This window comes from Biomphalaria glabrata, chromosome 1 (assembly GCF_947242115.1).
Source record: "Biomphalaria glabrata chromosome 1, xgBioGlab47.1, whole genome shotgun sequence".
NCBI classification, from domain to species: domain Eukaryota; kingdom Metazoa; phylum Mollusca; class Gastropoda; family Planorbidae; genus Biomphalaria; species Biomphalaria glabrata.
The window spans coordinates 71,349,772-71,373,785 of record NC_074711.1 but is presented as its reverse complement, the minus strand read 5'-3'; the positions used below and the strand labels follow the sequence as shown (position 1 = coordinate 71,373,785).

The window sequence follows — 24,014 nt, the reverse complement described above, 5'->3', positions numbered from 1 at the left end:
TTAGGGTCTCCAACTAAAAAAAAAAAAACGTATAAAATATCATCCCGCACACCTGGCCTCTAAATGTCTGGGGGACACATGTCCATAGCGTGGTGTCAGGTAAGAATCTGACCTTTCATACTTTGTTATGTTGTACTTATTTCATACTTTGTTATGTTGTACTTATTTCATACTTTGTTATGTTGTACTTATTTCATACTTTGTTATGTTGTACTTATTTCATACTTTGTTATGTTGTACTTATTTCATACTTTGTTATGTTGTACTTATTTCATACTTTGTTATGTTGTACTTATTTCATACTTTGTTATGTTGTACTTATTTCATACTTTGTTATGTTGTACTTATTTCATACTTTGTTATGTTGTACTTATTTCATACTTTGTTATGTTGTACTTATTTCATACTTTGTTATGTTGTACTTATTTCATACTTTGTTATGTTGTACTTATTTCATACTTTGTCATGTTGTACTTATTTCATACTTTGTTATGTTGTACTTATTTCATACTTTGTTATGTTGTACTTATTTCATACTTTGTTATGTTGTACTTATTTCATACTTTGTCATGTTGTACTTATTTCATACTTTGTCATGTTGTACTTATTTCATACTTTGTCATGTTGTACTTATTTCATACTTTGTTATGTTGTACTTATTTCGGATGTTCCTTCACAATTGACGATTATTACTTCCTAGCTGAAACCTCCTCGCAAGATGGCGGGGGATTGCGGCTTCGGTTTGAACCCGGGACCATCGAGGTGACTTGTTCAGAGCACATACCACACTACCGGGCATGGTTTGCAATATGCGTTCATGAAATAGTCAAAATTATTAAACCCTTTTTTTTCGGTTTGGTGTTGGTGTTATAATAAAAAAATGTTGTGTTTTATAAATCATCACCCGAATCTCTAACGCATAAACAGCTTCGTCAAAACAGCTCACACCAAAACGTCGTCTTCACAGAGTCGGGTTTTTGTTAGTTATGTACAATGTCATGAAAGATTGAATGACTTCGTGCATATCAGTCAATAATTACAAAAGATAACAAACCGTCAAGAAAGTCTCAGTTCTTGTAACTGACCAATGACCTAATAACGGCCCTACTTTCTTAAATGTGTAAATCTTCAAAGATGACTTTTGAGGAGGCCAGCTGTTTTTACGTTGTTATTTTTTAAATGCAGTTTTGCATGTACTGTATGAAAAACGATCTTTGACACACTTTGTTTAAGGATGTTTTTACCAAGCTTAAATCAACTCACTCTGTCTGTCTGTCTGGTAAAACATTGTACAGGTTCTTTCTCCCCCTATCCCTTTCCAACTGGTCCAGACAAGTGATAGGAGCATAGTGCATTGAGAAAGATAAAAGCATGACATTACGCTAAAAAAACATTTGGTAAAAATATTTCTAATCGCACAGATTTATTAATGTTAGTCTAGATGTATTACAAATTAAATGACATGACCGATCCATACTAATTAATACAACCACACTTATAAGATTTTTAATTATTTTTTCTAAGTATTTTTTTACATTTTGCTTGTTAAAAGTAAGTGGTGTAATGTGACGAGTTGAATTGTGAAGTGGTGTAATGTAAAGAGTTGAATTGTGAAGTGGTGTAATGTAAAGAGTTGAATTGTGAAGTGGTGTAATGTAAACAGTTGAATTGTGAAGTGGTGTAGTGTAAAGAGTTGAATTGCTAAGTGGTGTAATGTAAAGAGTTGAATTGTGAAGTGGTGTAATGTAAAGAGTTGAATTGTGAAGTGGTGTAATGTAAAGAGTTGAATTGTGAAGTGGTGTAATGTAAAGAGTTAAATTGTGAAGTGGTGTAGTGTAAAGAGTTGAATTGTGAAGTGGTGTAATGTAAAGAGTTGAATTGTGAAGTGGTGTAATGTGACGAGTTGAATTGTGAAGTGGTGTAATGTAAAGAGTTGAATTGTGAAGTGGTGTAATGTAATGAGTTGAAATGTGAAGTGGTGTAGTGTAAAGAGTTGAATTGTGAAGTGGTGTAATGTAAAGAGTTGAATTGTGAAGTGGTGTAATGTAAAGAGTTGAATTGTGAAGTGGTGTAATGTAAAGAGTTGAATTGCTAAGTGGTGTAATGTAAAGAGTTGAATTGTGAAGTGGTGTAATGTAAAGAGTTGAATTGTGAAGTGGTGTAATGTAAAGAGTTGAATTGTGAAGTGGTGTAATGTAAAGAGTTGAATTGTGAAGTGGTGTAATGTGACGAGTTGAATTGTGAAGTGGTGTAGTGTAAAGAGTTGAATTGTGAAATGGTGTAATGTAAAGAGTTGAATTGTGAAGTGGTGTAATGTGAAGAGTTGAATTGTTAAGTGGTGTAATGTAAAGAGTTGAATTGTGAAGTGGTGTAATGTGAAGAGTTGAATTGTTAAGTGGTGTAATGTAAAGAGTTGAATTGTGAAGTGGTGTAGTGTAAAGAGTTGAATTGTGAAGTGGTGTAATGTGAAGAGTTGAATTGTGAAGTGGTGTAATGTAAAGAGTTGAATTGTGAAGTGATGTAATGTAAAGAGTTGAATTGTGAAGAGGATTAGATACAGGAAGTGAATTAGAGAATTTACTTCCAACACACTTCACCTCTAACTTCCTGCAACTGCTTATTAGCAAACCCGTGGAATAATGGGCCCTAACCTGAACTCAGATTTAAAGTTTAAAAGAAAGCAGAAATAAAGGTAAATTTTTATTCATGACAATGCTACATTAACTGTCAATACACATAGATACACAATCTATACTTGATCGGTTCAGTGGCAATGGAAATAGCAATGTTGGACCCTAAGTAAAGACCATGATGTCAAGTGAAAAGAGAAAGTATAAGTGCATATCACTAAACAAAGGAATCATTAAATGTAGTCTATAAAACAATTTAATTTTGACCATGGCCGTATTGAGATTCTTGAATGCATATCTTTTGTTATTGTCTTGACTTCCTAAGACTCTAGACATTGGAGATATAGCTGATAGACTGGAACTCAAATCAAGGCTCAAGTGTAAAGAATTTGGCTGGTATTTAGAAAATATCTGGCCAGAATTGGCAAAATATGACGAGAAGGTGACAACATGGGGCCAGGTAGGACATCTTGAGTGTGTATATATTGTTTTAAAAGATTATATATATATGTGATAATGTTTAGAAAAAAACACAACAGCGGATGTACTGTTTAGCATTGGCTAAGAGTTGATAACTTGATACTAACAAATTACCAACTCGTTAAAAAATTAACTAAATACAACATATTAATGTTTTCTTCGTAAACTAGTATATGAGTATTATTATTATTTCTATCACTTAGGTAAAAAATAAAGGCACTGGTCTATGTATGGACAATAACAATGATCTGTACCAAGACCAGGTTCCACTATACTTAAACACCTGTAATGGTACCTTGGACTATCAGGTTAGTCAGAAGGACAGGTATTTTACGATACCTGTATATTTTGTTAATCGGATACATTTTTGTTATTTTACTTTATTATGGTCATTTTTAACATTATTTTTAAAATGTATTTTTAATTAACAGCTATCTATAAATATCATTTTGAAGAGAGCTTGTAAATAAAAGCTGTCTTGTATCATAAAATATGTAGGTTCAGCTCACCCGGGTAAGCTATTCTGCCTGTATGTGGCACATGGGTGGAAAAGATCACTAGCGGAAGTGATTAGCCCATGGGCGTAGCCATAATTTTTTTCGGGGGGTGGGGGGATTTTTCTCCCCAACCCCGCCAATATATATATATATATATATATATATATATAATTTTGTAATAACTTAAGTGAGGCAACTCAACGAGGACAAAGACGTTTATTTACATAGAGACATGACAAACACAAATGGCATCTGCCTTGAGTACATCATCTCCATATTGGCTCTCTACTTGGGCGGAAATCGTTAGTCTCTTATGTCAACATCCGACTTGTCTGGTCACTGATAGTGCGCACCTTCTTTCTGCACTATCTTGGATGACGGTGCGCATGGCAAAGTCATAACATTATATATATATATATATATATATATGTGTGTGTGTGTGTGTGTGTGTGTACATAATTAATCTTTATTACATTCTATTATTACTAACCCTTCATTCTTTCGGAAAATGTTTATTGTATCCTAGAATAGGCTCTTCCTGGGGCACTATTTCCGGTATGCATATTCTGAGGTATCTACAGTGCATTATCCTTCTTTTAAAAAGTTTTATTTCAAAAACCTAATCTGCTATTCTTACTTACTAAGATCCTCCCGCGCTTCCACAAAAATCTGTCACTGGCAATGTCTGAAGCCTCTTCCTACGTGCTCTGAGGAACTCCATGAAATTGTGGCGCCAAGTTGTACTAGGATGTCGCTGTTTGCGCTTTCCGGCTTTCCTCGTAATGACATCCTTGTCATCGCAACTTTTATGCGTAATTCCTTTTTTGGAGAACATATCCCGCAAACCTCATGTGACGCTCTGTCACAACCTTACTAAGGGGTCGACTCCCAGTTCGGCATAGGATTTCCTTGATTGAGACCCGTTCTCTATAACTGTCTCCTAAAATCTTTCTTAGCCGTTTTTGTTGAGCCACATTTTTTCAAGTTCGGCAGATGACTATTCACAACACATTATTAATGAAGCCCAGCCACTGATAGAAATGTGTAACCTCTCGTCTACGCTCTTGGAATTAGGTGACTGTAGATTTAGATTTTATATCAAAAAGGAAAGTTTTATCTTCAAAATCATCTGTTGGGGGATTTTAAACTAAAAATATCTGGATTTTTTTTTAACAAATTCAAAACCCCCTTAGCTACGCTCATAGAATTATGTGACTGTAGTTTGCTTTAGAATAATATTGAAGAGAGAGGTTTCCAACCTTAAAATTCTCTGTAGGGGGATTTTAAACTCAAAACAACCTGGAGGGGTTTTAAACTTTTAAGAAAGCTCTCTGGAGGAGGTGAACTCTTACTCAAAACTCCCCTTGGCTTGGCTATGCTCATAGAATTTTTAGTGTGAAATTTCTTTTTTTTATATTGAAGAGGTATTTTTTTGCATTAAACGCCACTGAAAGGGGAAGGGGTGTTTAAACTCAAAACCCCTTTGGCTACGGTCGCAGCATTTTTAGTGCGCATTTATTTATTTTTTTTTGTATTAAAGAGGTATTTTTTAGAAACAAACTCGCTGAAGGGGGATTTAAACTCAAAACCCCTTTGGCTACGCTCAAAGAATTTTGTGTGCGTCATTTGCTTTTTTTATATTGAAGAGTTACATTTGAGCTGCAAACCCTGCTGGAGGGGGGGGGGGGCTTTAAACACAAAAAACCTTCTTGGCAACATTCATAGAATCTCCTGAGTGATGAATTTATAGTCTTATATTGAAGAGGGGGTTTTATCGTTAATTTCGGAGGGGGGTTTAAATTCTAATTCCACAGCTTTGCTCTTGTAATATGGGGATTGTCGTTTGCATTATTATTTTTTTGTTTTGTATTATAGGAGAGGGAGATTTAACTGCAAAACCCCATGGTAGTGGGCTTTAAACTCTAAACCCCTTTGGCTGCGCTGGGGCAAGTGATGGTTTAGTATTAAAATCTTACATTAAGAAACAAAATCAAAGCAAGAAATCAGTCACTAAATTCCAATCCCCCCACCCCCTCAAGGGGGGATTTCATTTTGGGGATTGGTGAGGGGGTTTGAACCCCCAACCCCCCCCCCCCTGGCTACGCCCATGGATTAGGCTAAATGAATAGCAAAACAAGACTCCTATGGAAGTGTCTAAGGGAATGCGAGAGCTTTTCCATTGCGCAGTGCGGAGTTGAAAGAGAGCTTCCACGTCCCTGTCGATAATCCATGCCTCGTTCCTCCTCAAGAGTCGTTACACTTATGGCGATTCCTGCACGGTTAGCTTGGTAAAACAAAGGAAGATAATCCTCCCATTTCAAACTAGTTTCCTTTTTTCAGGCTGGTATATCGATTATTATTCATTAATATTGTGTCATGACACTTGCTGCTCTTTGAAAACTTTTCCAATGACGATGTCAGAATTAAGATAGTTTGAAATAGAGTCATACAACAGAGGTCATTCACAATATATATCTCTGTACTTTCATGTACTTTCTGGTAATTTCGTTTGCTTTGTTCAGGCTTTTGCTCTGACTCAAGACAATCTTCTTCAAACTAGTCTAAGTTGTGTCGTCTGCCAAGAAGCCAAAGTGGGCAGCAGAGTCAAGATGGAGGACTGCATTATTGGATCACGCGATCAGTGGATTTACACCAGTGTAAGTTATGGTTCTTTGACATGTTCGTTTTTCCGTTGGCTTCCTGCGTCTGCAAAAGACATTGCTTTACTCTATATCAGTGGTTTCCAAACTTTTTTTGTGTCGTAGACCCCTTGCTATGTTTTCTGGTTTCGGTAGACCCCCTGCTTAACGTATTGCAAATTCAACTCCATTTTTAAACAGGGAGTCGAAGAATGAAAAAGTAATTAAAGTTATAGAGATATATATTTTTTATTGACAAAATCCAAATTTAAACTAATTAAAATAACAATAGGCTACAAATAAATTAAATCACCAAACACGCTGGAATTGTTGTTGTTTTTTTTTGCTGGTTCATGATCCGTTGCTATGGGTATTATGTTTCATTTAGAAATGTCTTGTTCTATGAAGTAGTCCTTGAAACATTAAATATTACTTAATTAATTCATTTCCCTTAAGTATCATTTTTTTTTCTTGCTGCTGCCAGTGCACCGTCGATACAAATCAACGTTTTTACGCAGGCGAAGAACTTTCTTCAATCTCTTCTATCGAAAACTGGTGGACGCGTTCCACCTGCTGTTTTTATCACGTGCTAACACCGTTGATCCAAGGGACTGCACTCTTTATTCTTGTTCAAGAAACATTTCACATTTATAGCCTTGAAAGACAGTTGGCAAATATATTCTGTCCTAAATATAATAATCACTAAATATGTGCAAATGAAAACAAATCGTCATGACTAGAGTGCTTAGAATATTTAATTCCATTTATCGTGCACAGAATTACAAGCCCATGATAAAGTGCACAACGTTTAATGGACCTCATTCACCAATCGTAAACAAACAATATTTAACCATGTGGTCCTCTATCTCTTCTATACAAATTACACAATACACAATGGCTATCACGTGACTTTTTGTTCGTTGTTTTATCAATATTATCACGTGGTTAAATGTTGTTTGTTTACGGTTGGTGAATGAGGTTCATTTGCATATTGAAATTGATTACAATAAAATCTTATCCTCACAACTGCACTACAGTGGAAGCACTAGTTGTTAGATGGCTACTTAGTAGAAGTTAATTCATTTCAAGGTGTAAAAAAATGGCTCAAAATTGGCTACTCAAAATTCTTAGGGGTGCACGTACATGGTTGGCCATCAATTTCTGATAAGCCTAGGCTAGTCTACTTAAAAATTAACTTATCTTTACATCTGTATATCAGTGACCAGTGGAAACACAACTTGTTCAGTTGCTACTTAAATTTTAATCAATTTGATGGGGCGAAAAAGAATGGTTAGAATTTGACAACTCAGAATCCCTGCGGGCGCCCATGGTAGCTGACAACCTTAAGGCACTTTGCTGCACACCCTGTCAGAGCCCACGACGCTGCTGATCCCAAATTGTATATGTCGTTTGCAAAGAATTACATAAGAAGCTTTTAATATTAGAAACTCATATCACTGTTGTTTCCTTACACTGTATTGTTGCTTAAAACGAAATTCGTTTCATAATACCAGATGTATGTTTGTGTACAAAAAATAGTTTAAAAAACGACTTCAACAGCTGGTAAAATCAATGTTTTTTATCTTAAGTGTTTTCCACATTCTCTATATGATGTTCAAGAGAGATTTTGTGGCTCTGAACGTTCAAACGTTATTAGGCCTACAACCTTAGTATTTTTATCTGGGTGCCATCGTCTCAAATGATTCTCCAGCGTAATAAGTTTCAAATCGTCCTAAAAAGTCACTAAGGCAACCAATTGTTTGACAAGGATGGATGAACCCCAATTTAAAATAATCAAAACGTTTTACAATCTTCGTTTCTGTTTGTTAAACATTTTAGTTTTATGTAGATAAAGTTAGGCTATTTAAATAAGTATTAAATTAAATACAATTTTTCATTTGAATAGCAGAATAAATATTGAAAGGGTTAACTAAGGTACAAATCATATATTGGTGTAGGAAATAATTACATTAATGGGATGTGAACATAAAAGTCACGACCTGCTTAAATAAAATCCATTATCGTAGACATCTCAATTTATTTATTTTTCACTTTCGTAGACCACTTGGAAGTCTTCGTAGACCACTTGGGGTCTGTAAAAGATTTGGCTTCTATAATAGCATCTTCGGGAGCCGCTTATCAGTTAAACCCTGAAGTGCTTCGCAGTACGGCACATTGCTCTCATGTTGAATCTTTACAACTCTCCAGCTTTAAATTTTTTATTAATTCAATAGATTTTAGTTGATATTGAGTTTAATTGATATCTTTAGTACAGCAAATGCCCAGACCTAGAGATTTTTTTAATGCTTGACATTCTTTTTTTTTTGTTAAGAAGGGCACGTATTATAAAACTTAATTACGAAAATCACTGAGGGTGCATTCGTTCTACCGTTGTGTGCGCCGATAGACAAACCAGCTTACCTATAGGCATGAATATCATCAGTGCATAAATAAAGATAACGTGTCCTTGACCCTCTTTAAAGTTTCTAAGAAGCCGTCTGAGCTTCTTAAATTGTTTAATGTTTGAGCACCCTTAGTCCAATTTAGTTTTATACCAGATGAGCATCGTCATATACGACTAGAGACATAAACTTAAAATCGAGCATAGACAACACATGCTTCACTGCTTTCAACAAGAGCATAGACAAGACATGCTTCACTGCTTTCAACAAGAGCATAGACAAGACATGCTTCACTGCTTTCAACAAGAGCATAGACAAGACATGCTTCACTGCTTTCAACAAGAGCATAGACAAGACATGCTTCACTGCTTTTAACAAGAGCATAGACAAGACATACTTCACTGCTTTCAACAAGAGCATAGACAAGACTTACTTCACTGCTTTCAACAAGAGCATAGACAAGACATGCTTCACTGCTTTCAACAAGAGCATAGACAAGACATACTTCACTGTTTTAACAAGAGCATAGACAAGACATACTTCACTGCTTTCAACAAGAGCATAGACAAGACATGCTTCACTGCTTTCAACAAGAACATAGTCAAGACATGCTTCACTGCTTTTAACAAGAGCATAGACAAGACATACTTCACTGCTTTCAACAAGAACATAGACAAGACATACTTCACTGCTTTCAACAAGAGCATAGACAAGACATACTTCACTGCTTTCAACAAGAACATAGTCAAGACATGCTTCACTGCTTTTAACAAGAACATAGGCAAGACATACTTCACTGCTTTCAACAAGAGCATAGACAAGACATGCTTCACTGCTTTCAACAAGAGCATATACAAGACTTACTTCACTGCTTTCAACAAGAACATAAACAAGACATGCTTCACTGCTTTCAATAAGAACATAAACAAGACATACTTCACTGCTTTCAACAAGAACATAAACAAGACATGCTTCACTGCTTTCAACAAGAACATAAACAAGACATGCTTCACTGCTTTTAACAAGAGCATAGACAAGACATACTTCACTGCTTTCAACAAGAACATAAACAAGACATACTTCACTGCTTTCAACAAGAACATAAACAAGACATGCTTCACTGCTTTCAACAAGAACATAGACAAGACATACTTCACTGCTTTCAACAAGAACATAAACAAGACATACTTCACTGCTTTCAACAAGAACATAAACAAGACATACTTCACTGCTTTCAACAAGAACATAAACAAGACATGCTTCACTGCTTTCAACAAGAACATAGGCAAGACATACTTCACTGCTTTCAACAAGAACATAAACAAGACATACTTCACTGCTTTCAACAAGAACATAAACAAGACATGCTTCACTGCTTTCAACAAGAACATAGGCAAGACATACTTCACTGCTTTCAACAAGAACATAAACAAGACATACTTCACTGCTTTCAACAAGAACATAAACAAGACATGCTTCACTGTTTCAACAAGAGCATAGACAAGACATACTTCACTGCTTTCAACAAGAGCATAGACAAGACATGCTTCACTGTTTCAACAAGAGCATAGACAAGACATACTTCACTGCTTTCAACAAGAGCATAGACAAGACATGCTTCACTGTTTCAACAAGAGCATAGACAAGACATACTTCACTGCTTTCAACAAGAGCATAGACAAGACATGCTTCACTGTTTCAACAAGAGCATAGACAAGACATACTTCACTGCTTTCAACAAGAGCATAGACAAGACATACTTCACTGCTTTCAACAAGAACATAAACAAGACATACTTCACTGCTTTCAACAAGAACATAAACAAGACATACTTCACTGCTTTCAACAAGAACATAAACAAGACATACTTCACTGCTTTCAACAAGAACATAGGCAAGACATACTTCACTGCTTTCAACAAGAGCATAGACAAGACATACTTCACTGCTTTCAACAAGAACATAAACAAGACATACTTCACTGCTTTCAACAAGAACATAGACAAGACATGCTTCACTGCTTTCAACAAGAACATAAACAAGACATACTTCACTGCTTTCAACAAGAACATAGACAAGACATGCTTCACTGCTTTCAACAAGAACATAAACAAGACATGCTTCACTGCTTTCAACAAGAACATAAACAAGACATGCTTCACTGCTTTCAACAAGAACATAGGCAAGACATACTTCACTGCTTTCAACAAGAACATAGACAAGACATGCTTCACTGCTTTCAACAAGAACATAGACAAGACATACTTCACTGCTTTCAAGAAGAACATAAACAAGACATACTTCACTGCTTTCAACAAGAACATAGGCAAGACATACTTCACTGCTTTCAACAAGAACATAGGCAAGACATACTTCACTGCTTTCAACAAGAACATAAACAAGACATGCTTCACTGTTTCAACAAGAGCATAGACAAGACATACTTCACTGCTTTCAACAAGAGCATAGACAAGACATACTTCACTGCTTTCAACAAGAACATAAACAAGACATACTTCACTGCTTTCAACAAGAACACAAACAAGACATGCTTCACTGCTTTCAACAAGAACATAGGCAAGACATACTTCACTGCTTTCAACAAGAACATAAACAAGACATACTTCACTGCTTTCAACAAGAACATAAACAAGACATACTTCACTGCTTTCAACAAGAACATAAACAAGACATACTTCACTGCTTTCAACAAGAACATAGGCAAGACATACTTCACTGCTTTCAACAAGAGCATAGACAAGACATACTTCACTGCTTTCAACAAGAGCATAGGCAAGACATACTTCACTGCTTTCAACAAGAGCATAGACAAGACATACTTCACTGCTTTCAACAAGAGCATAGACAAGACATACTTCACTGCTTTCAACAAGAGCATAGACAAGACATACTTCACTGCTTTCAACAAGAACATAAACAAGACATACTTCACTGCTTTCAACAAGAACATAGACAAGACATACTTCACTGCTTTCAACAAGAACATAAACAAGACATACTTCACTGCTTTCAACAAGAACATAAACAAGACATGCTTCACTGCTTTCAACAAGAACATAGACAAGACATGCTTCACTGCTTTCAACAAGAACATAAACAAGACATACTTCACTGCTTTCAACAAGAACATAAACAAGACATGCTTCACTGCTTTCAACAAGAACATAGGCAAGACATACTTCACTGCTTTCAACAAGAACATAGACAAGACATACTTCACTGCTTTCAACAAGAACATAAACAAGACATACTTCACTGCTTTCAACAAGAACATAGGCAAGACATACTTCACTGCTTTCAACAAGAACATAGGCAAGACATACTTCACTGCTTTCAACAAGAACATAAACAAGACATGCTTCACTGTTTCAACAAGAGCATAGACAAGACATACTTCACTGCTTTCAACAAGTGCATAGACAAGACATGCTTCACTGTTTCAACAAGAGCATAGACAAGACATGCTTCACTGCTTTCAACAAGAGCATAGACAAGACATGCTTCACTGTTTCAACAAGAGCATAGACAAGACATGCTTCACTGCTTTCAACAAGAGCATAGACAAGACATGCTTCACTGTTTCAACAAGAGCATAGACAAGACATACTTCACTGCTTTCAACAAGAGCATAGACAAGACATGCTTCACTGTTTCAACAAGAGCATAGACAAGACATGCTTCACTGCTTTCAACAAGAGCATAGACAAGACATGCTTCACTGCTTTCAACAAGAGCATAGACAAGACATACTTCACTGCTTTCAACAAGAGCATAGACAAGACATGCTTCACTGTTTCAACAAGAGCATAGACAAGACATACTTCACTGCTTTCAACAAGAGCATAGACAAGACATACTTCACTGCTTTCAACAAGAGCATAGACAAGACATACTTCACTGCTTTCAACAAGAACATAAACAAGACATACTTCACTGTTTCAACAAGAGCATAGACAAGACATACTTCACTGCTTTCAACAAGAGCATAGACAAGACATACTTCACTGCTTTCAACAAGAGCATAGACAAGACATACTTCACTGCTTTCAACAAGAACATAAACAAGACATACTTCACTGCTTTCAACAAGAACATAAACAAGACATACTTCACTGTTTCAACAAGAGCATAGACAAGACATACTTCACTGCTTTCAACAAGAGCATAGACAAGACATACTTCACTGCTTTCAACAAGAACATAAACAAGACATACTTCACTGTTTCAACAAGAGCATAGACAAGACATACTTCACTGCTTTCAACAAGAGCATAGACAAGACATACTTCACTGCTTTCAACAAGAGCATAGACAAGACATACTTCACTGTTTCAACAAGAGCATAGACAAGACATACTTCACTGCTTTCAACAAGAGCATAGACAAGACATACTTCACTGCTTTCAACAAGAACATAAACAAGACATACTTCACTGTTTCAACAAGAGCATAGACAAGACATACTTCACTGCTTTCAACAAGAGCATAGACAAGACATACTTCACTGCTTTCAACAAGAACATAAACAAGACATGCTTCACTGCTTTCAACAAGAACATAGGCAAGACATACTTCACTGCTTTCAACAAGAACATAAACAAGACATACTTCACTGCTTTCAACAAGAACATAAACAAGACATGCTTCACTGTTTCAACAAGAGCATAGACAAGACATACTTCACTGCTTTCAACAAGAGCATAGACAAGACATGCTTCACTGCTTTCAACAAGAGCATAGACAAGACATGCTTCACTGTTTCAACAAGAGCATAGACAAGACATACTTCACTGCTTTCAACAAGAGCATAGACAAGACATGCTTCACTGTTTCAACAAGAGCATAGACAAGACATACTTCACTGCTTTCAACAAGAGCATAGACAAGACATGCTTCACTGCTTTCAACAAGAGCATAGACAAGACATACTTCACTGCTTTCAACAAGAACATAGTCAAGACATGCTTCACTGCTTTTAACAAGAACATAGGCAAGACATGCTTCACTGCTTTCAATAAGAACATAGGCAAGACATACTTCACTGCTTTCAACAAGAACATAGGCAAGACATACTTCACTGCTTTCAACAAGAGCATAGACAAGACATGCTTCACTGCTTTCAACAAAAGCATAGACAAGACATACTTCACTGCTTTCAACAAGAGCATAGACAAGACATACTTCACTGCTTTCAACAAGAGCATAGACAAGACATGCTTCACTGCTTTCAACAAGAACATAGGCAAGACATGCTTCACTGCTTTCAACAAGAACATAGGCAAGACATACTTCACTGCTTTCAACAAGAACATAGTCAAGACATGCTTCACTGCTTTTAACAAGAACATAGGCAAGACATGCTTCACTGCTTTCAACAAGAGCATAGACAAGACATGCTTCACTGCTTTCAACAAGAGCATATACAAGACTTACTTCACTGCTTTCAACAAGAACATAAACAAGACATGCTTCACTGCTTTCAATAAGAACATAAACAAGACATACTTCACTGCTTTCAACAAGAACATAAACAAGACATGCTTCACTGCTTTCAACAAGAACATAAACAAGACATGCTTCACTGCTTTTAACAAGAGCATAGACAAGACATACTTCACTGCTTTCAACAAGAACATAAACAAGACATACTTCACTGCTTTCAACAAGAACATAAACAAGACATGCTTCACTGCTTTCAACAAGAACATAGACAAGACATACTTCACTGCTTTCAACAAGAACATAAACAAGACATACTTCACTGCTTTCAACAAGAACATAAACAAGACATACTTCACTGCTTTCAACAAGAACATAAACAAGACATGCTTCACTGCTTTCAACAAGAACATAGGTAAGACATACTTCACTGCTTTCAACAAGAACATAAACAAGACATACTTCACTGCTTTCAACAAGAACATAAACAAGACATGCTTCACTGCTTTCAACAAGAACATAGGCAAGACATACTTCACTGCTTTCAACAAGAACATAAACAAGACATACTTCACTGCTTTCAACAAGAACATAAACAAGACATGCTTCACTGTTTCAACAAGAGCATAGACAAGACATACTTCACTGCTTTCAACAAGAGCATAGACAAGACATGCTTCACTGTTTCAACAAGAGCATAGACAAGACATACTTCACTGCTTTCAACAAGAGCATAGACAAGACATGCTTCACTGTTTCAACAAGAGCATAGACAAGACATACTTCACTGCTTTCAACAAGAGCATAGACAAGACATGCTTCACTGTTTCAACAAGAGCATAGACAAGACATACTTCACTGCTTTCAACAAGAGCATAGACAAGACATACTTCACTGCTTTCAACAAGAACATAAACAAGACATACTTCACTGCTTTCAACAAGAACATAAACAAGACATACTTCACTGCTTTCAACAAGAACATAAACAAGACATACTTCACTGCTTTCAACAAGAACATAGGCAAGACATACTTCACTGCTTTCAACAAGAGCATAGACAAGACATACTTCACTGCTTTCAACAAGAACATAAACAAGACATACTTCACTGCTTTCAACAAGAACATAGACAAGACATGCTTCACTGCTTTCAACAAGAACATAAACAAGACATACTTCACTGCTTTCAACAAGAACATAGACAAGACATGCTTCACTGCTTTCAACAAGAACATAAACAAGACATGCTTCACTGCTTTCAACAAGAACATAAACAAGACATGCTTCACTGCTTTCAACAAGAACATAGGCAAGACATACTTCACTGCTTTCAACAAGAACATAGACAAGACATGCTTCACTGCTTTCAACAAGAACATAGACAAGACATACTTCACTGCTTTCAAGAAGAACATAAACAAGACATACTTCACTGCTTTCAACAAGAACATAGGCAAGACATACTTCACTGCTTTCAACAAGAACATAGGCAAGACATACTTCACTGCTTTCAACAAGAACATAAACAAGACATGCTTCACTGTTTCAACAAGAGCATAGACAAGACATACTTCACTGCTTTCAACAAGAGCATAGACAAGACATACTTCACTGCTTTCAACAAGAACATAAACAAGACATACTTCACTGCTTTCAACAAGAACACAAACAAGACATGCTTCACTGCTTTCAACAAGAACATAGGCAAGACATACTTCACTGCTTTCAACAAGAACATAAACAAGACATACTTCACTGCTTTCAACAAGAACATAAACAAGACATACTTCACTGCTTTCAACAAGAACATAAACAAGACATACTTCACTGCTTTCAACAAGAACATAGGCAAGACATACTTCACTGCTTTCAACAAGAGCATAGACAAGACATACTTCACTGCTTTCAACAAGAGCATAGGCAAGACATACTTCACTGCTTTCAACAAGAGCATAGACAAGACATACTTCACTGCTTTCAACAAGAGCATAGACAAGACATACTTCACTGCTTTCAACAAGAGCATAGACAAGACATACTTCACTGCTTTCAACAAGAACATAAACAAGACATACTTCACTGCTTTCAACAAGAACATAGACAAGACATACTTCACTGCTTTCAACAAGAACATAAACAAGACATACTTCACTGCTTTCAACAAGAACATAAACAAGACATGCTTCACTGCTTTCAACAAGAACATAGACAAGACATGCTTCACTGCTTTCAACAAGAACATAAACAAGACATACTTCACTGCTTTCAACAAGAACATAAACAAGACATGCTTCACTGCTTTCAACAAGAACATAGGCAAGACATACTTCACTGCTTTCAACAAGAACATAGACAAGACATACTTCACTGCTTTCAACAAGAACATAAACAAGACATACTTCACTGCTTTCAACAAGAACATAGGCAAGACATACTTCACTGCTTTCAACAAGAACATAGGCAAGACATACTTCACTGCTTTCAACAAGAACATAAACAAGACATGCTTCACTGTTTCAACAAGAGCATAGACAAGACATACTTCACTGCTTTCAACAAGTGCATAGACAAGACATGCTTCACTGTTTCAACAAGAGCATAGACAAGACATGCTTCACTGCTTTCAACAAGAGCATAGACAAGACATGCTTCACTGTTTCAACAAGAGCATAGACAAGACATGCTTCACTGCTTTCAACAAGAGCATAGACAAGACATGCTTCACTGTTTCAACAAGAGCATAGACAAGACATACTTCACTGCTTTCAACAAGAGCATAGACAAGACATGCTTCACTGTTTCAACAAGAGCATAGACAAGACATGCTTCACTGCTTTCAACAAGAGCATAGACAAGACATGCTTCACTGCTTTCAACAAGAGCATAGACAAGACATACTTCACTGCTTTCAACAAGAGCATAGACAAGACATGCTTCACTGTTTCAACAAGAGCATAGACAAGACATACTTCACTGCTTTCAACAAGAGCATAGACAAGACATACTTCACTGCTTTCAACAAGAGCATAGACAAGACATACTTCACTGCTTTCAACAAGAACATAAACAAGACATACTTCACTGTTTCAACAAGAGCATAGACAAGACATACTTCACTGCTTTCAACAAGAGCATAGACAAGACATACTTCACTGCTTTCAACAAGAGCATAGACAAGACATACTTCACTGCTTTCAACAAGAACATAAACAAGACATACTTCACTGCTTTCAACAAGAACATAAACAAGACATACTTCACTGTTTCAACAAGAGCATAGACAAGACATACTTCACTGCTTTCAACAAGAGCATAGACAAGACATACTTCACTGCTTTCAACAAGAACATAAACAAGACATACTTCACTGTTTCAACAAGAGCATAGACAAGACATACTTCACTGCTTTCAACAAGAGCATAGACAAGACATACTTCACTGCTTTCAACAAGAGCATAGACAAGACATACTTCACTGTTTCAACAAGAGCATAGACAAGACATACTTCACTGCTTTCAACAAGAGCATAGACAAGACATACTTCACTGCTTTCAACAAGAACATAAACAAGACATACTTCACTGTTTCAACAAGAGCATAGACAAGACATACTTCACTGCTTTCAACAAGAGCATAGACAAGACATACTTCACTGCTTTCAACAAGAACATAAACAAGACATGCTTCACTGCTTTCAACAAGAACATAGGCAAGACATACTTCACTGCTTTCAACAAGAACATAAACAAGACATACTTCACTGCTTTCAACAAGAACATAAACAAGACATGCTTCACTGTTTCAACAAGAGCATAGACAAGACATACTTCACTGCTTTCAACAAGAGCATAGACAAGACATGCTTCACTGCTTTCAACAAGAGCATAGACAAGACATGCTTCACTGTTTCAACAAGAGCATAGACAAGACATACTTCACTGCTTTCAACAAGAGCATAGACAAGACATGCTTCACTGTTTCAACAAGAGCATAGACAAGACATACTTCACTGCTTTCAACAAGAGCATAGACAAGACATGCTTCACTGTTTCAACAAGAGCATAGACAAGACATACTTCACTGCTTTCAACAAGAGCATAGACAAGACATACTTCACTGCTTTCAACAAGAACATAAACAAGACATACTTCACTGCTTTCAACAAGAACATAAACAAGACATACTTCACTGCTTTCAACAAGAACATAAACAAGACATACTTCACTGCTTTCAACAAGAACATAGGCAAGACATACTTCACTGCTTTCAACAAGAGCATAGACAAGACATACTTCACTGCTTTCAACAAGAACATAGACAAGACATGCTTCACTGCTTTCAACAAGAACATAAACAAGACATGCTTCACTGCTTTCAACAAGAACATAAACAAGACATGCTTCACTGCTTTCAACAAGAACATAGGCAAGACATACTTCACTGCTTTCAACAAGAACAAAGACAAGACATGCTTCACTGCTTTCAACAAGAACATAGACAAGACATACTTCACTGCTTTCAAGAAGAACATAAACAAGACATACTTCACTGCTTTCAACAAGAACATAGGCAAGACATACTTCACTGCTTTCAACAAGAACATAAACAAGACATACTTCACTGCTTTCAACAAGAACATAAACAAGACATACTTCACTGCTTTCAACAAGAACATAGGCAAGACATACTTCACTGCTTTCAACAAGAACATAAACAAGACATACTTCACTGCTTTCAACAAGAACATAGGCAAGACATACTTCACTGCTTTCAACAAGAACATAAACAAGACATGCTTCACTGTTTCAACAAGAACATAAACAAGACATACTTCACTGCTTTCAACAAGAACATAGGCAAGACATACTTTTCTGCTTTCAACAAGAACATAAACAAGACATGCTTCACTGTTTCAACAAGAGCATAGACAAGACATACTTCACTGCTTTCAACAAGAGCATAGACAAGACATACTTCACTGCTTTCAACAAGAACATAAACAAGACATACTTCACTGCTTTCAACAAGAACACAAACAAGACATGCTTCACTGCTTTCAACAAGAACATAGGCAAGACATACTTCACTGCTTTCAACAAGAACATAAACAAGACATACTTCACTGCTTTCAACAAGAACATAGGCAAGACATACTTCACTGCTTTCAACAAGAACATAGGCAAGACATACTTCACTGCTTTCAACAAGAACATAAACAAGACATGCTTCACTGCTTTCAACAAGAACATAGGCAAGACATACTTCACTGCTTTCAACAAGAACATAAACAAGACATGCTTCACTGTTTTCAACAAGAGCATAGACAAGACATGCTTCACTGTTTCAACAAGAGCATAGACAAGACATGCTTCACTGCTTTCAACAAGAGCATAGACAAGACATGCTTCACTGTTTCAACAAGAGCATAGACAAGACATGCTTCACTGCTTTCAACAAGAGCATAGACAAGACATACTTCACTGCTTTCAACAAGAGCATAGACAAGACATGCTTCACTGTTTCAACAAGAGCATAGACAAGACATACTTCACTGCTTTCAACAAGAGCATAGACAAGACATACTTCACTGTTTCAACAAGAGCATAGACAAGACATACTTCACTGCTTTCAACAAGAGCATAGACAAGACATACTTCACTGCTTTCAACAAGAGCATAGACAAGACATACTTCACTGTTTCAACAAGAGCATAGACAAGACATACTTCACTGCTTTCAACAAGAGCATAGACAAGACATACTTCACTGCTTTCAACAAGAGCATAGACAAGACATACTTCACTGCTTTCAACAAGAGCATAGACAAGACATACTTCACTGCTTTCAACAAGAACATAAACAAGACATACTTCACTGCTTTCAACAAGAACATAAACAAGACATACTTCACTGCTTTCAACAAGAACATAGGCAAGACATACTTCACTGCTTTCAACAAGAGCATAGACAAGACATACTTCACTGCTTTCAACAAGAGCATAGGCAAGACATACTTCACTGCTTTCAACAAGAGCATAGACAAGACATACTTCACTGCTTTCAACAAGAGCATAGACAAGACATACTTCACTGCTTTCAACAAGAGCATAGACAAGACATACTTCACTGCTTTCAACAAGAGCATAGACAAGACATACTTCACTGCTTTCAACAAGAACATAAACAAGACATACTTCACTGCTTTCAACAAGAACATATACAAGACATACTTCACTGCTTTCAACAAGAACATAAACAAGACATACTTCACTGCTTTCAACAAGAACATAAACAAGACATGCTTCACTGCTTTCAACAAGAACATAGACAAGACATGCTTCACTGCTTTCAACAAGAACATAAACAAGACATACTTCACTGCTTTTAACAAGAGCATAGACAAGACATGCTTCACTGCTTTCAACAAGAACATAAACAAGACATGCTTCACTGCTTTCAACAAGAACATAGGCAAGACATACTTCACTGCTTTCAACAAGAACATAGACAAGACATACTTCACTGCTTTCAACAAGAACATAAACAAGACATACTTCACTGCTTTCAACAAGAACATAGGCAAGACATACTTCACTGCTTTCAACAAGAACATAGGCAAGACATACTTCACTGCTTTCAACAAGAACATAAACAAGACATGCTTCACTGTTTCAACAAGAGCATAGACAAGACATACTTCACTGCTTTCAACAAGAGCATAGACAAGACATGCTTCACTGTTTCAACAAGAGCATAGACAAGACATGCTTCACTGCTTTCAACAAGAGCATAGACAAGACATGCTTCACTGTTTCAACAAGAGCATAGACAAGACATGCTTCACTGCTTTCAACAAGAGCATAGACAAGACATGCTTCACTGTTTCAACAAGAGCATAGACAAGACATACTTCACTGCTTTCAACAAGAGCATAGACAAGACATGCTTCACTGTTTCAACAAGAGCATAGACAAGACATGCTTCACTGCTTTCAACAAGAGCATAGACAAGACATGCTTCACTGTTTCAACAAGAGCATAGACAAGACATACTTCACTGCTTTCAACAAGAGCATAGACAAGACATGCTTCACTGTTTCAACAAGAGCATAGACAAGACATACTTCACTGCTTTCAACAAGAGCATAGACAAGACATACTTCACTGCTTTCAACAAGAGCATAGACAAGACATACTTCACTGCTTTCAACAAGAACATAAACAAGACATACTTCACTGTTTCAACAAGAGCATAGACAAGACATACTTCACTGCTTTCAACAAGAACATAAACAAGACATACTTCACTGCTTTCAACAAGAACATAGGCAAGACATACTTCACTGCTTTCAACAAGAGCATAGACAAGACATACTTCACTGCTTTCAACAAGAACATAAACAAGACATACTTCACTGCTTTCAACAAGAACATAGACAAGACATGCTTCACTGCTTTCAACAAGAACATAAACAAGACATACTTCACTGCTTTCAACAAGAACATAGACAAGACATGCTTCACTGCTTTCAACAAGAACATAAATAAGACATGCTTCACTGCTTTCAACAAGAACATAAACAAGACATGCTTCACTGCTTTCAACAAGAACATAGGCAAGACATGCTTCACTGCTTTCAACAAGAACATAAACAAGACATGCTTCACTGCTTTCAACAAGAACATAAACAAGACATGCTTCACTGCTTTCAACAAGAACATAGGCAAGACATGCTTCACTGTTTTCAACAAGAACATAAACAAGACATGCTTCACTGCTTTCAACAAGAGCATAGACAAGACATGCTTCACTGCTTTCAACAAGAACATAAACAAGACATGCTTCACTGCTTTCAACAAGAACATAGACAAGACATACTTCACTGCTTTCAACAAGAACATAAACAAGACATACTTCACTGATTTCAACAAGAACATAGACAAGACATACTTCACTGCTTTCAACAAGAACATAAACAAGACATGCTTCACTGCTTTCAACAAGAACATAGACAAGCCTTACTTCACTGCTTTCAACAAGAGCATAGACAAGACATACTTCACTGCTTTCAACAAGAACATAGGCAAGACATACTTCACTGCTTTCAACAAGAGCATCTTCTAGTTGACAGACGTTTTTTTTTAATTTTCAAACAAAAATGTAATTGTGCAAATCTATTTCGGAATGCTAATAAGTGACTATAACTCTGTGAAGTCATTAACATAATCCCTCCCCCCACTTGTTGAAAAAAAAAACTTGTATTGGGTACTTCTTGGCTCTGTTTTATGTCTGTCAAGTTTTGATAAACTCCTTAATCTAATTGTTTGTTTTAAAAAAACAACTACAACTATTTCCAGTGCTTTTTCTTCTTTTTTTTTTTTTAAAAAAAATGTGCCGGTACTCAGTGATGGATTGCCTAACTTTTAACTACAAAAAATTAATAATAAACAAGAAAAGTAATATTTTTTCCCGTTATTGAAAAAAGTGCCGGTACACCGGTCACAAAAAAAAGCACTGATTATTTCTATCTGCGTTATTCACAAGCTGTTCCAGAATTATGACTCGTTATGGGATAAAAAAAAATATACGATGTGGCAGGTCTTCCAGTGGCAGGTCTTCCAGTGGCAGGTCCTCCACTGTAACTGTTAACTTATTCACTTGCTTTGTGTATTCAACAATAGTTTGAATCATTATTTTTATAGCATGTATTATTGCTATATTCCTAAATAATCTTTTTTATGTGTTCAGGAACATCAGCTTGTCCATGAGCGCAGTCAACTGTGTATTGACGTCATGGCGAATGAGCCAGTTATGAGAACGTGTCGACCAGGAGCGGCCACACAGCTGTGGACCTTTCATCCTTATCACTTGTAGCATTGAGCTCATTGAATTTGCTTTGAAAGAGAGTAAGAGGAGGGGAGAGGAAGGAAAGAGAGAGAGAAAGAAATCAGAGAGAGAGAAAAGACAAAAGTGAGAATGTAAATATATATATATATATATATATTGTTATAAACCTGGTGGTGGCACAGATGGGGGTAGTGGTGTGTGTGTAGTCAGCCGACGCAAATCGCCCCAGGCCAGCGCTAGACGAGCGGTCAACCGTGACGAGTTATGACGGTCAGCCGAGTCGAGTGTCAACAGGACGGTTCGGGAAGGATCGCCGTCGTGAACAGAGCTCAGGGGCGTCACGAGAGTTGTAGTCATCTGACCACCTAGAAACGTCGAGCGGCGTTCTGTCCGGTTCGAGAAGGCCAGTAGGGACCCTATATAAGAGCGGAAGTGTCGCAGTCAAGACGGTTGAGAAAAGGGGCTCAATACAGCAAGGTTCAGAAAGGAGGTTCACGACAGGGGTTCAGAACACGGTCGACTACAGCACAGTTCAGCGGTGTGGTTCTGTACGGAGCATTACGACGGTTCAGTGCGGACTACTATCAAGTACAGTTGAGACGAACGGAGTCTTGATCTAGGTCTGTGATCGAGTCCGACACAACGAGCCTAGTGTGTGAAGTCAGTCCTGAACTGTTGAACCCAGTGCAAGCCTGGCACGAGACGGAGAAGCCAGTGCTAGAGTTGGTACGTCGGTACGGCTATAAACGGAAAGATATTTGTTATCGGAGAGCTATTTGTACTGTTCTACGTGCTGCCAATTGTACAGTATTGGCTGTTATTTATGGACATTAAACCTTTACGTTATTTTGGAGCCCTGAGTTGTCAAGTTCTTTAAGTTGGTGGTGTATGGTGCAGTTTGCAGAGAGCGTGGATAGTGAGATTCGTAACAATATATATATAGAGAGACAATGTTGGGAAGTGAATGATAGAGAGAGTGATAGAAAAAAATACAAATATGAAGAAAGAGGAAACTGTTGAAGCTGTATAGCAGCAAAAATGGAAGGAGAGAAAGAAAGA

At 36.9% G+C, this 24,014-nt stretch overlaps 1 protein-coding gene across 1 annotated transcript in view; it reads left to right on the top strand.

The window, feature by feature from the left end:
* The window catches only part of LOC106072698 (polypeptide N-acetylgalactosaminyltransferase 13-like), a 49,293-nt gene extending 25,485 nt beyond the window's left edge, over positions 1-23,808 (top strand). Inside the window, exons 8-11 of the mRNA XM_056012347.1 lie at positions 2,956-3,090; positions 3,314-3,418; positions 6,130-6,264; positions 22,857-23,808. Of these exons, the coding sequence (XP_055868322.1) occupies positions 2,956-3,090; positions 3,314-3,418; positions 6,130-6,264; positions 22,857-22,982 (501 nt within the window). The 3' untranslated portion in view covers positions 22,983-23,808. The remainder of the gene's footprint in view (positions 1-2,955; positions 3,091-3,313; positions 3,419-6,129; positions 6,265-22,856) is intronic.
* Positions 23,809-24,014: the final 206 nt, after the last annotated feature.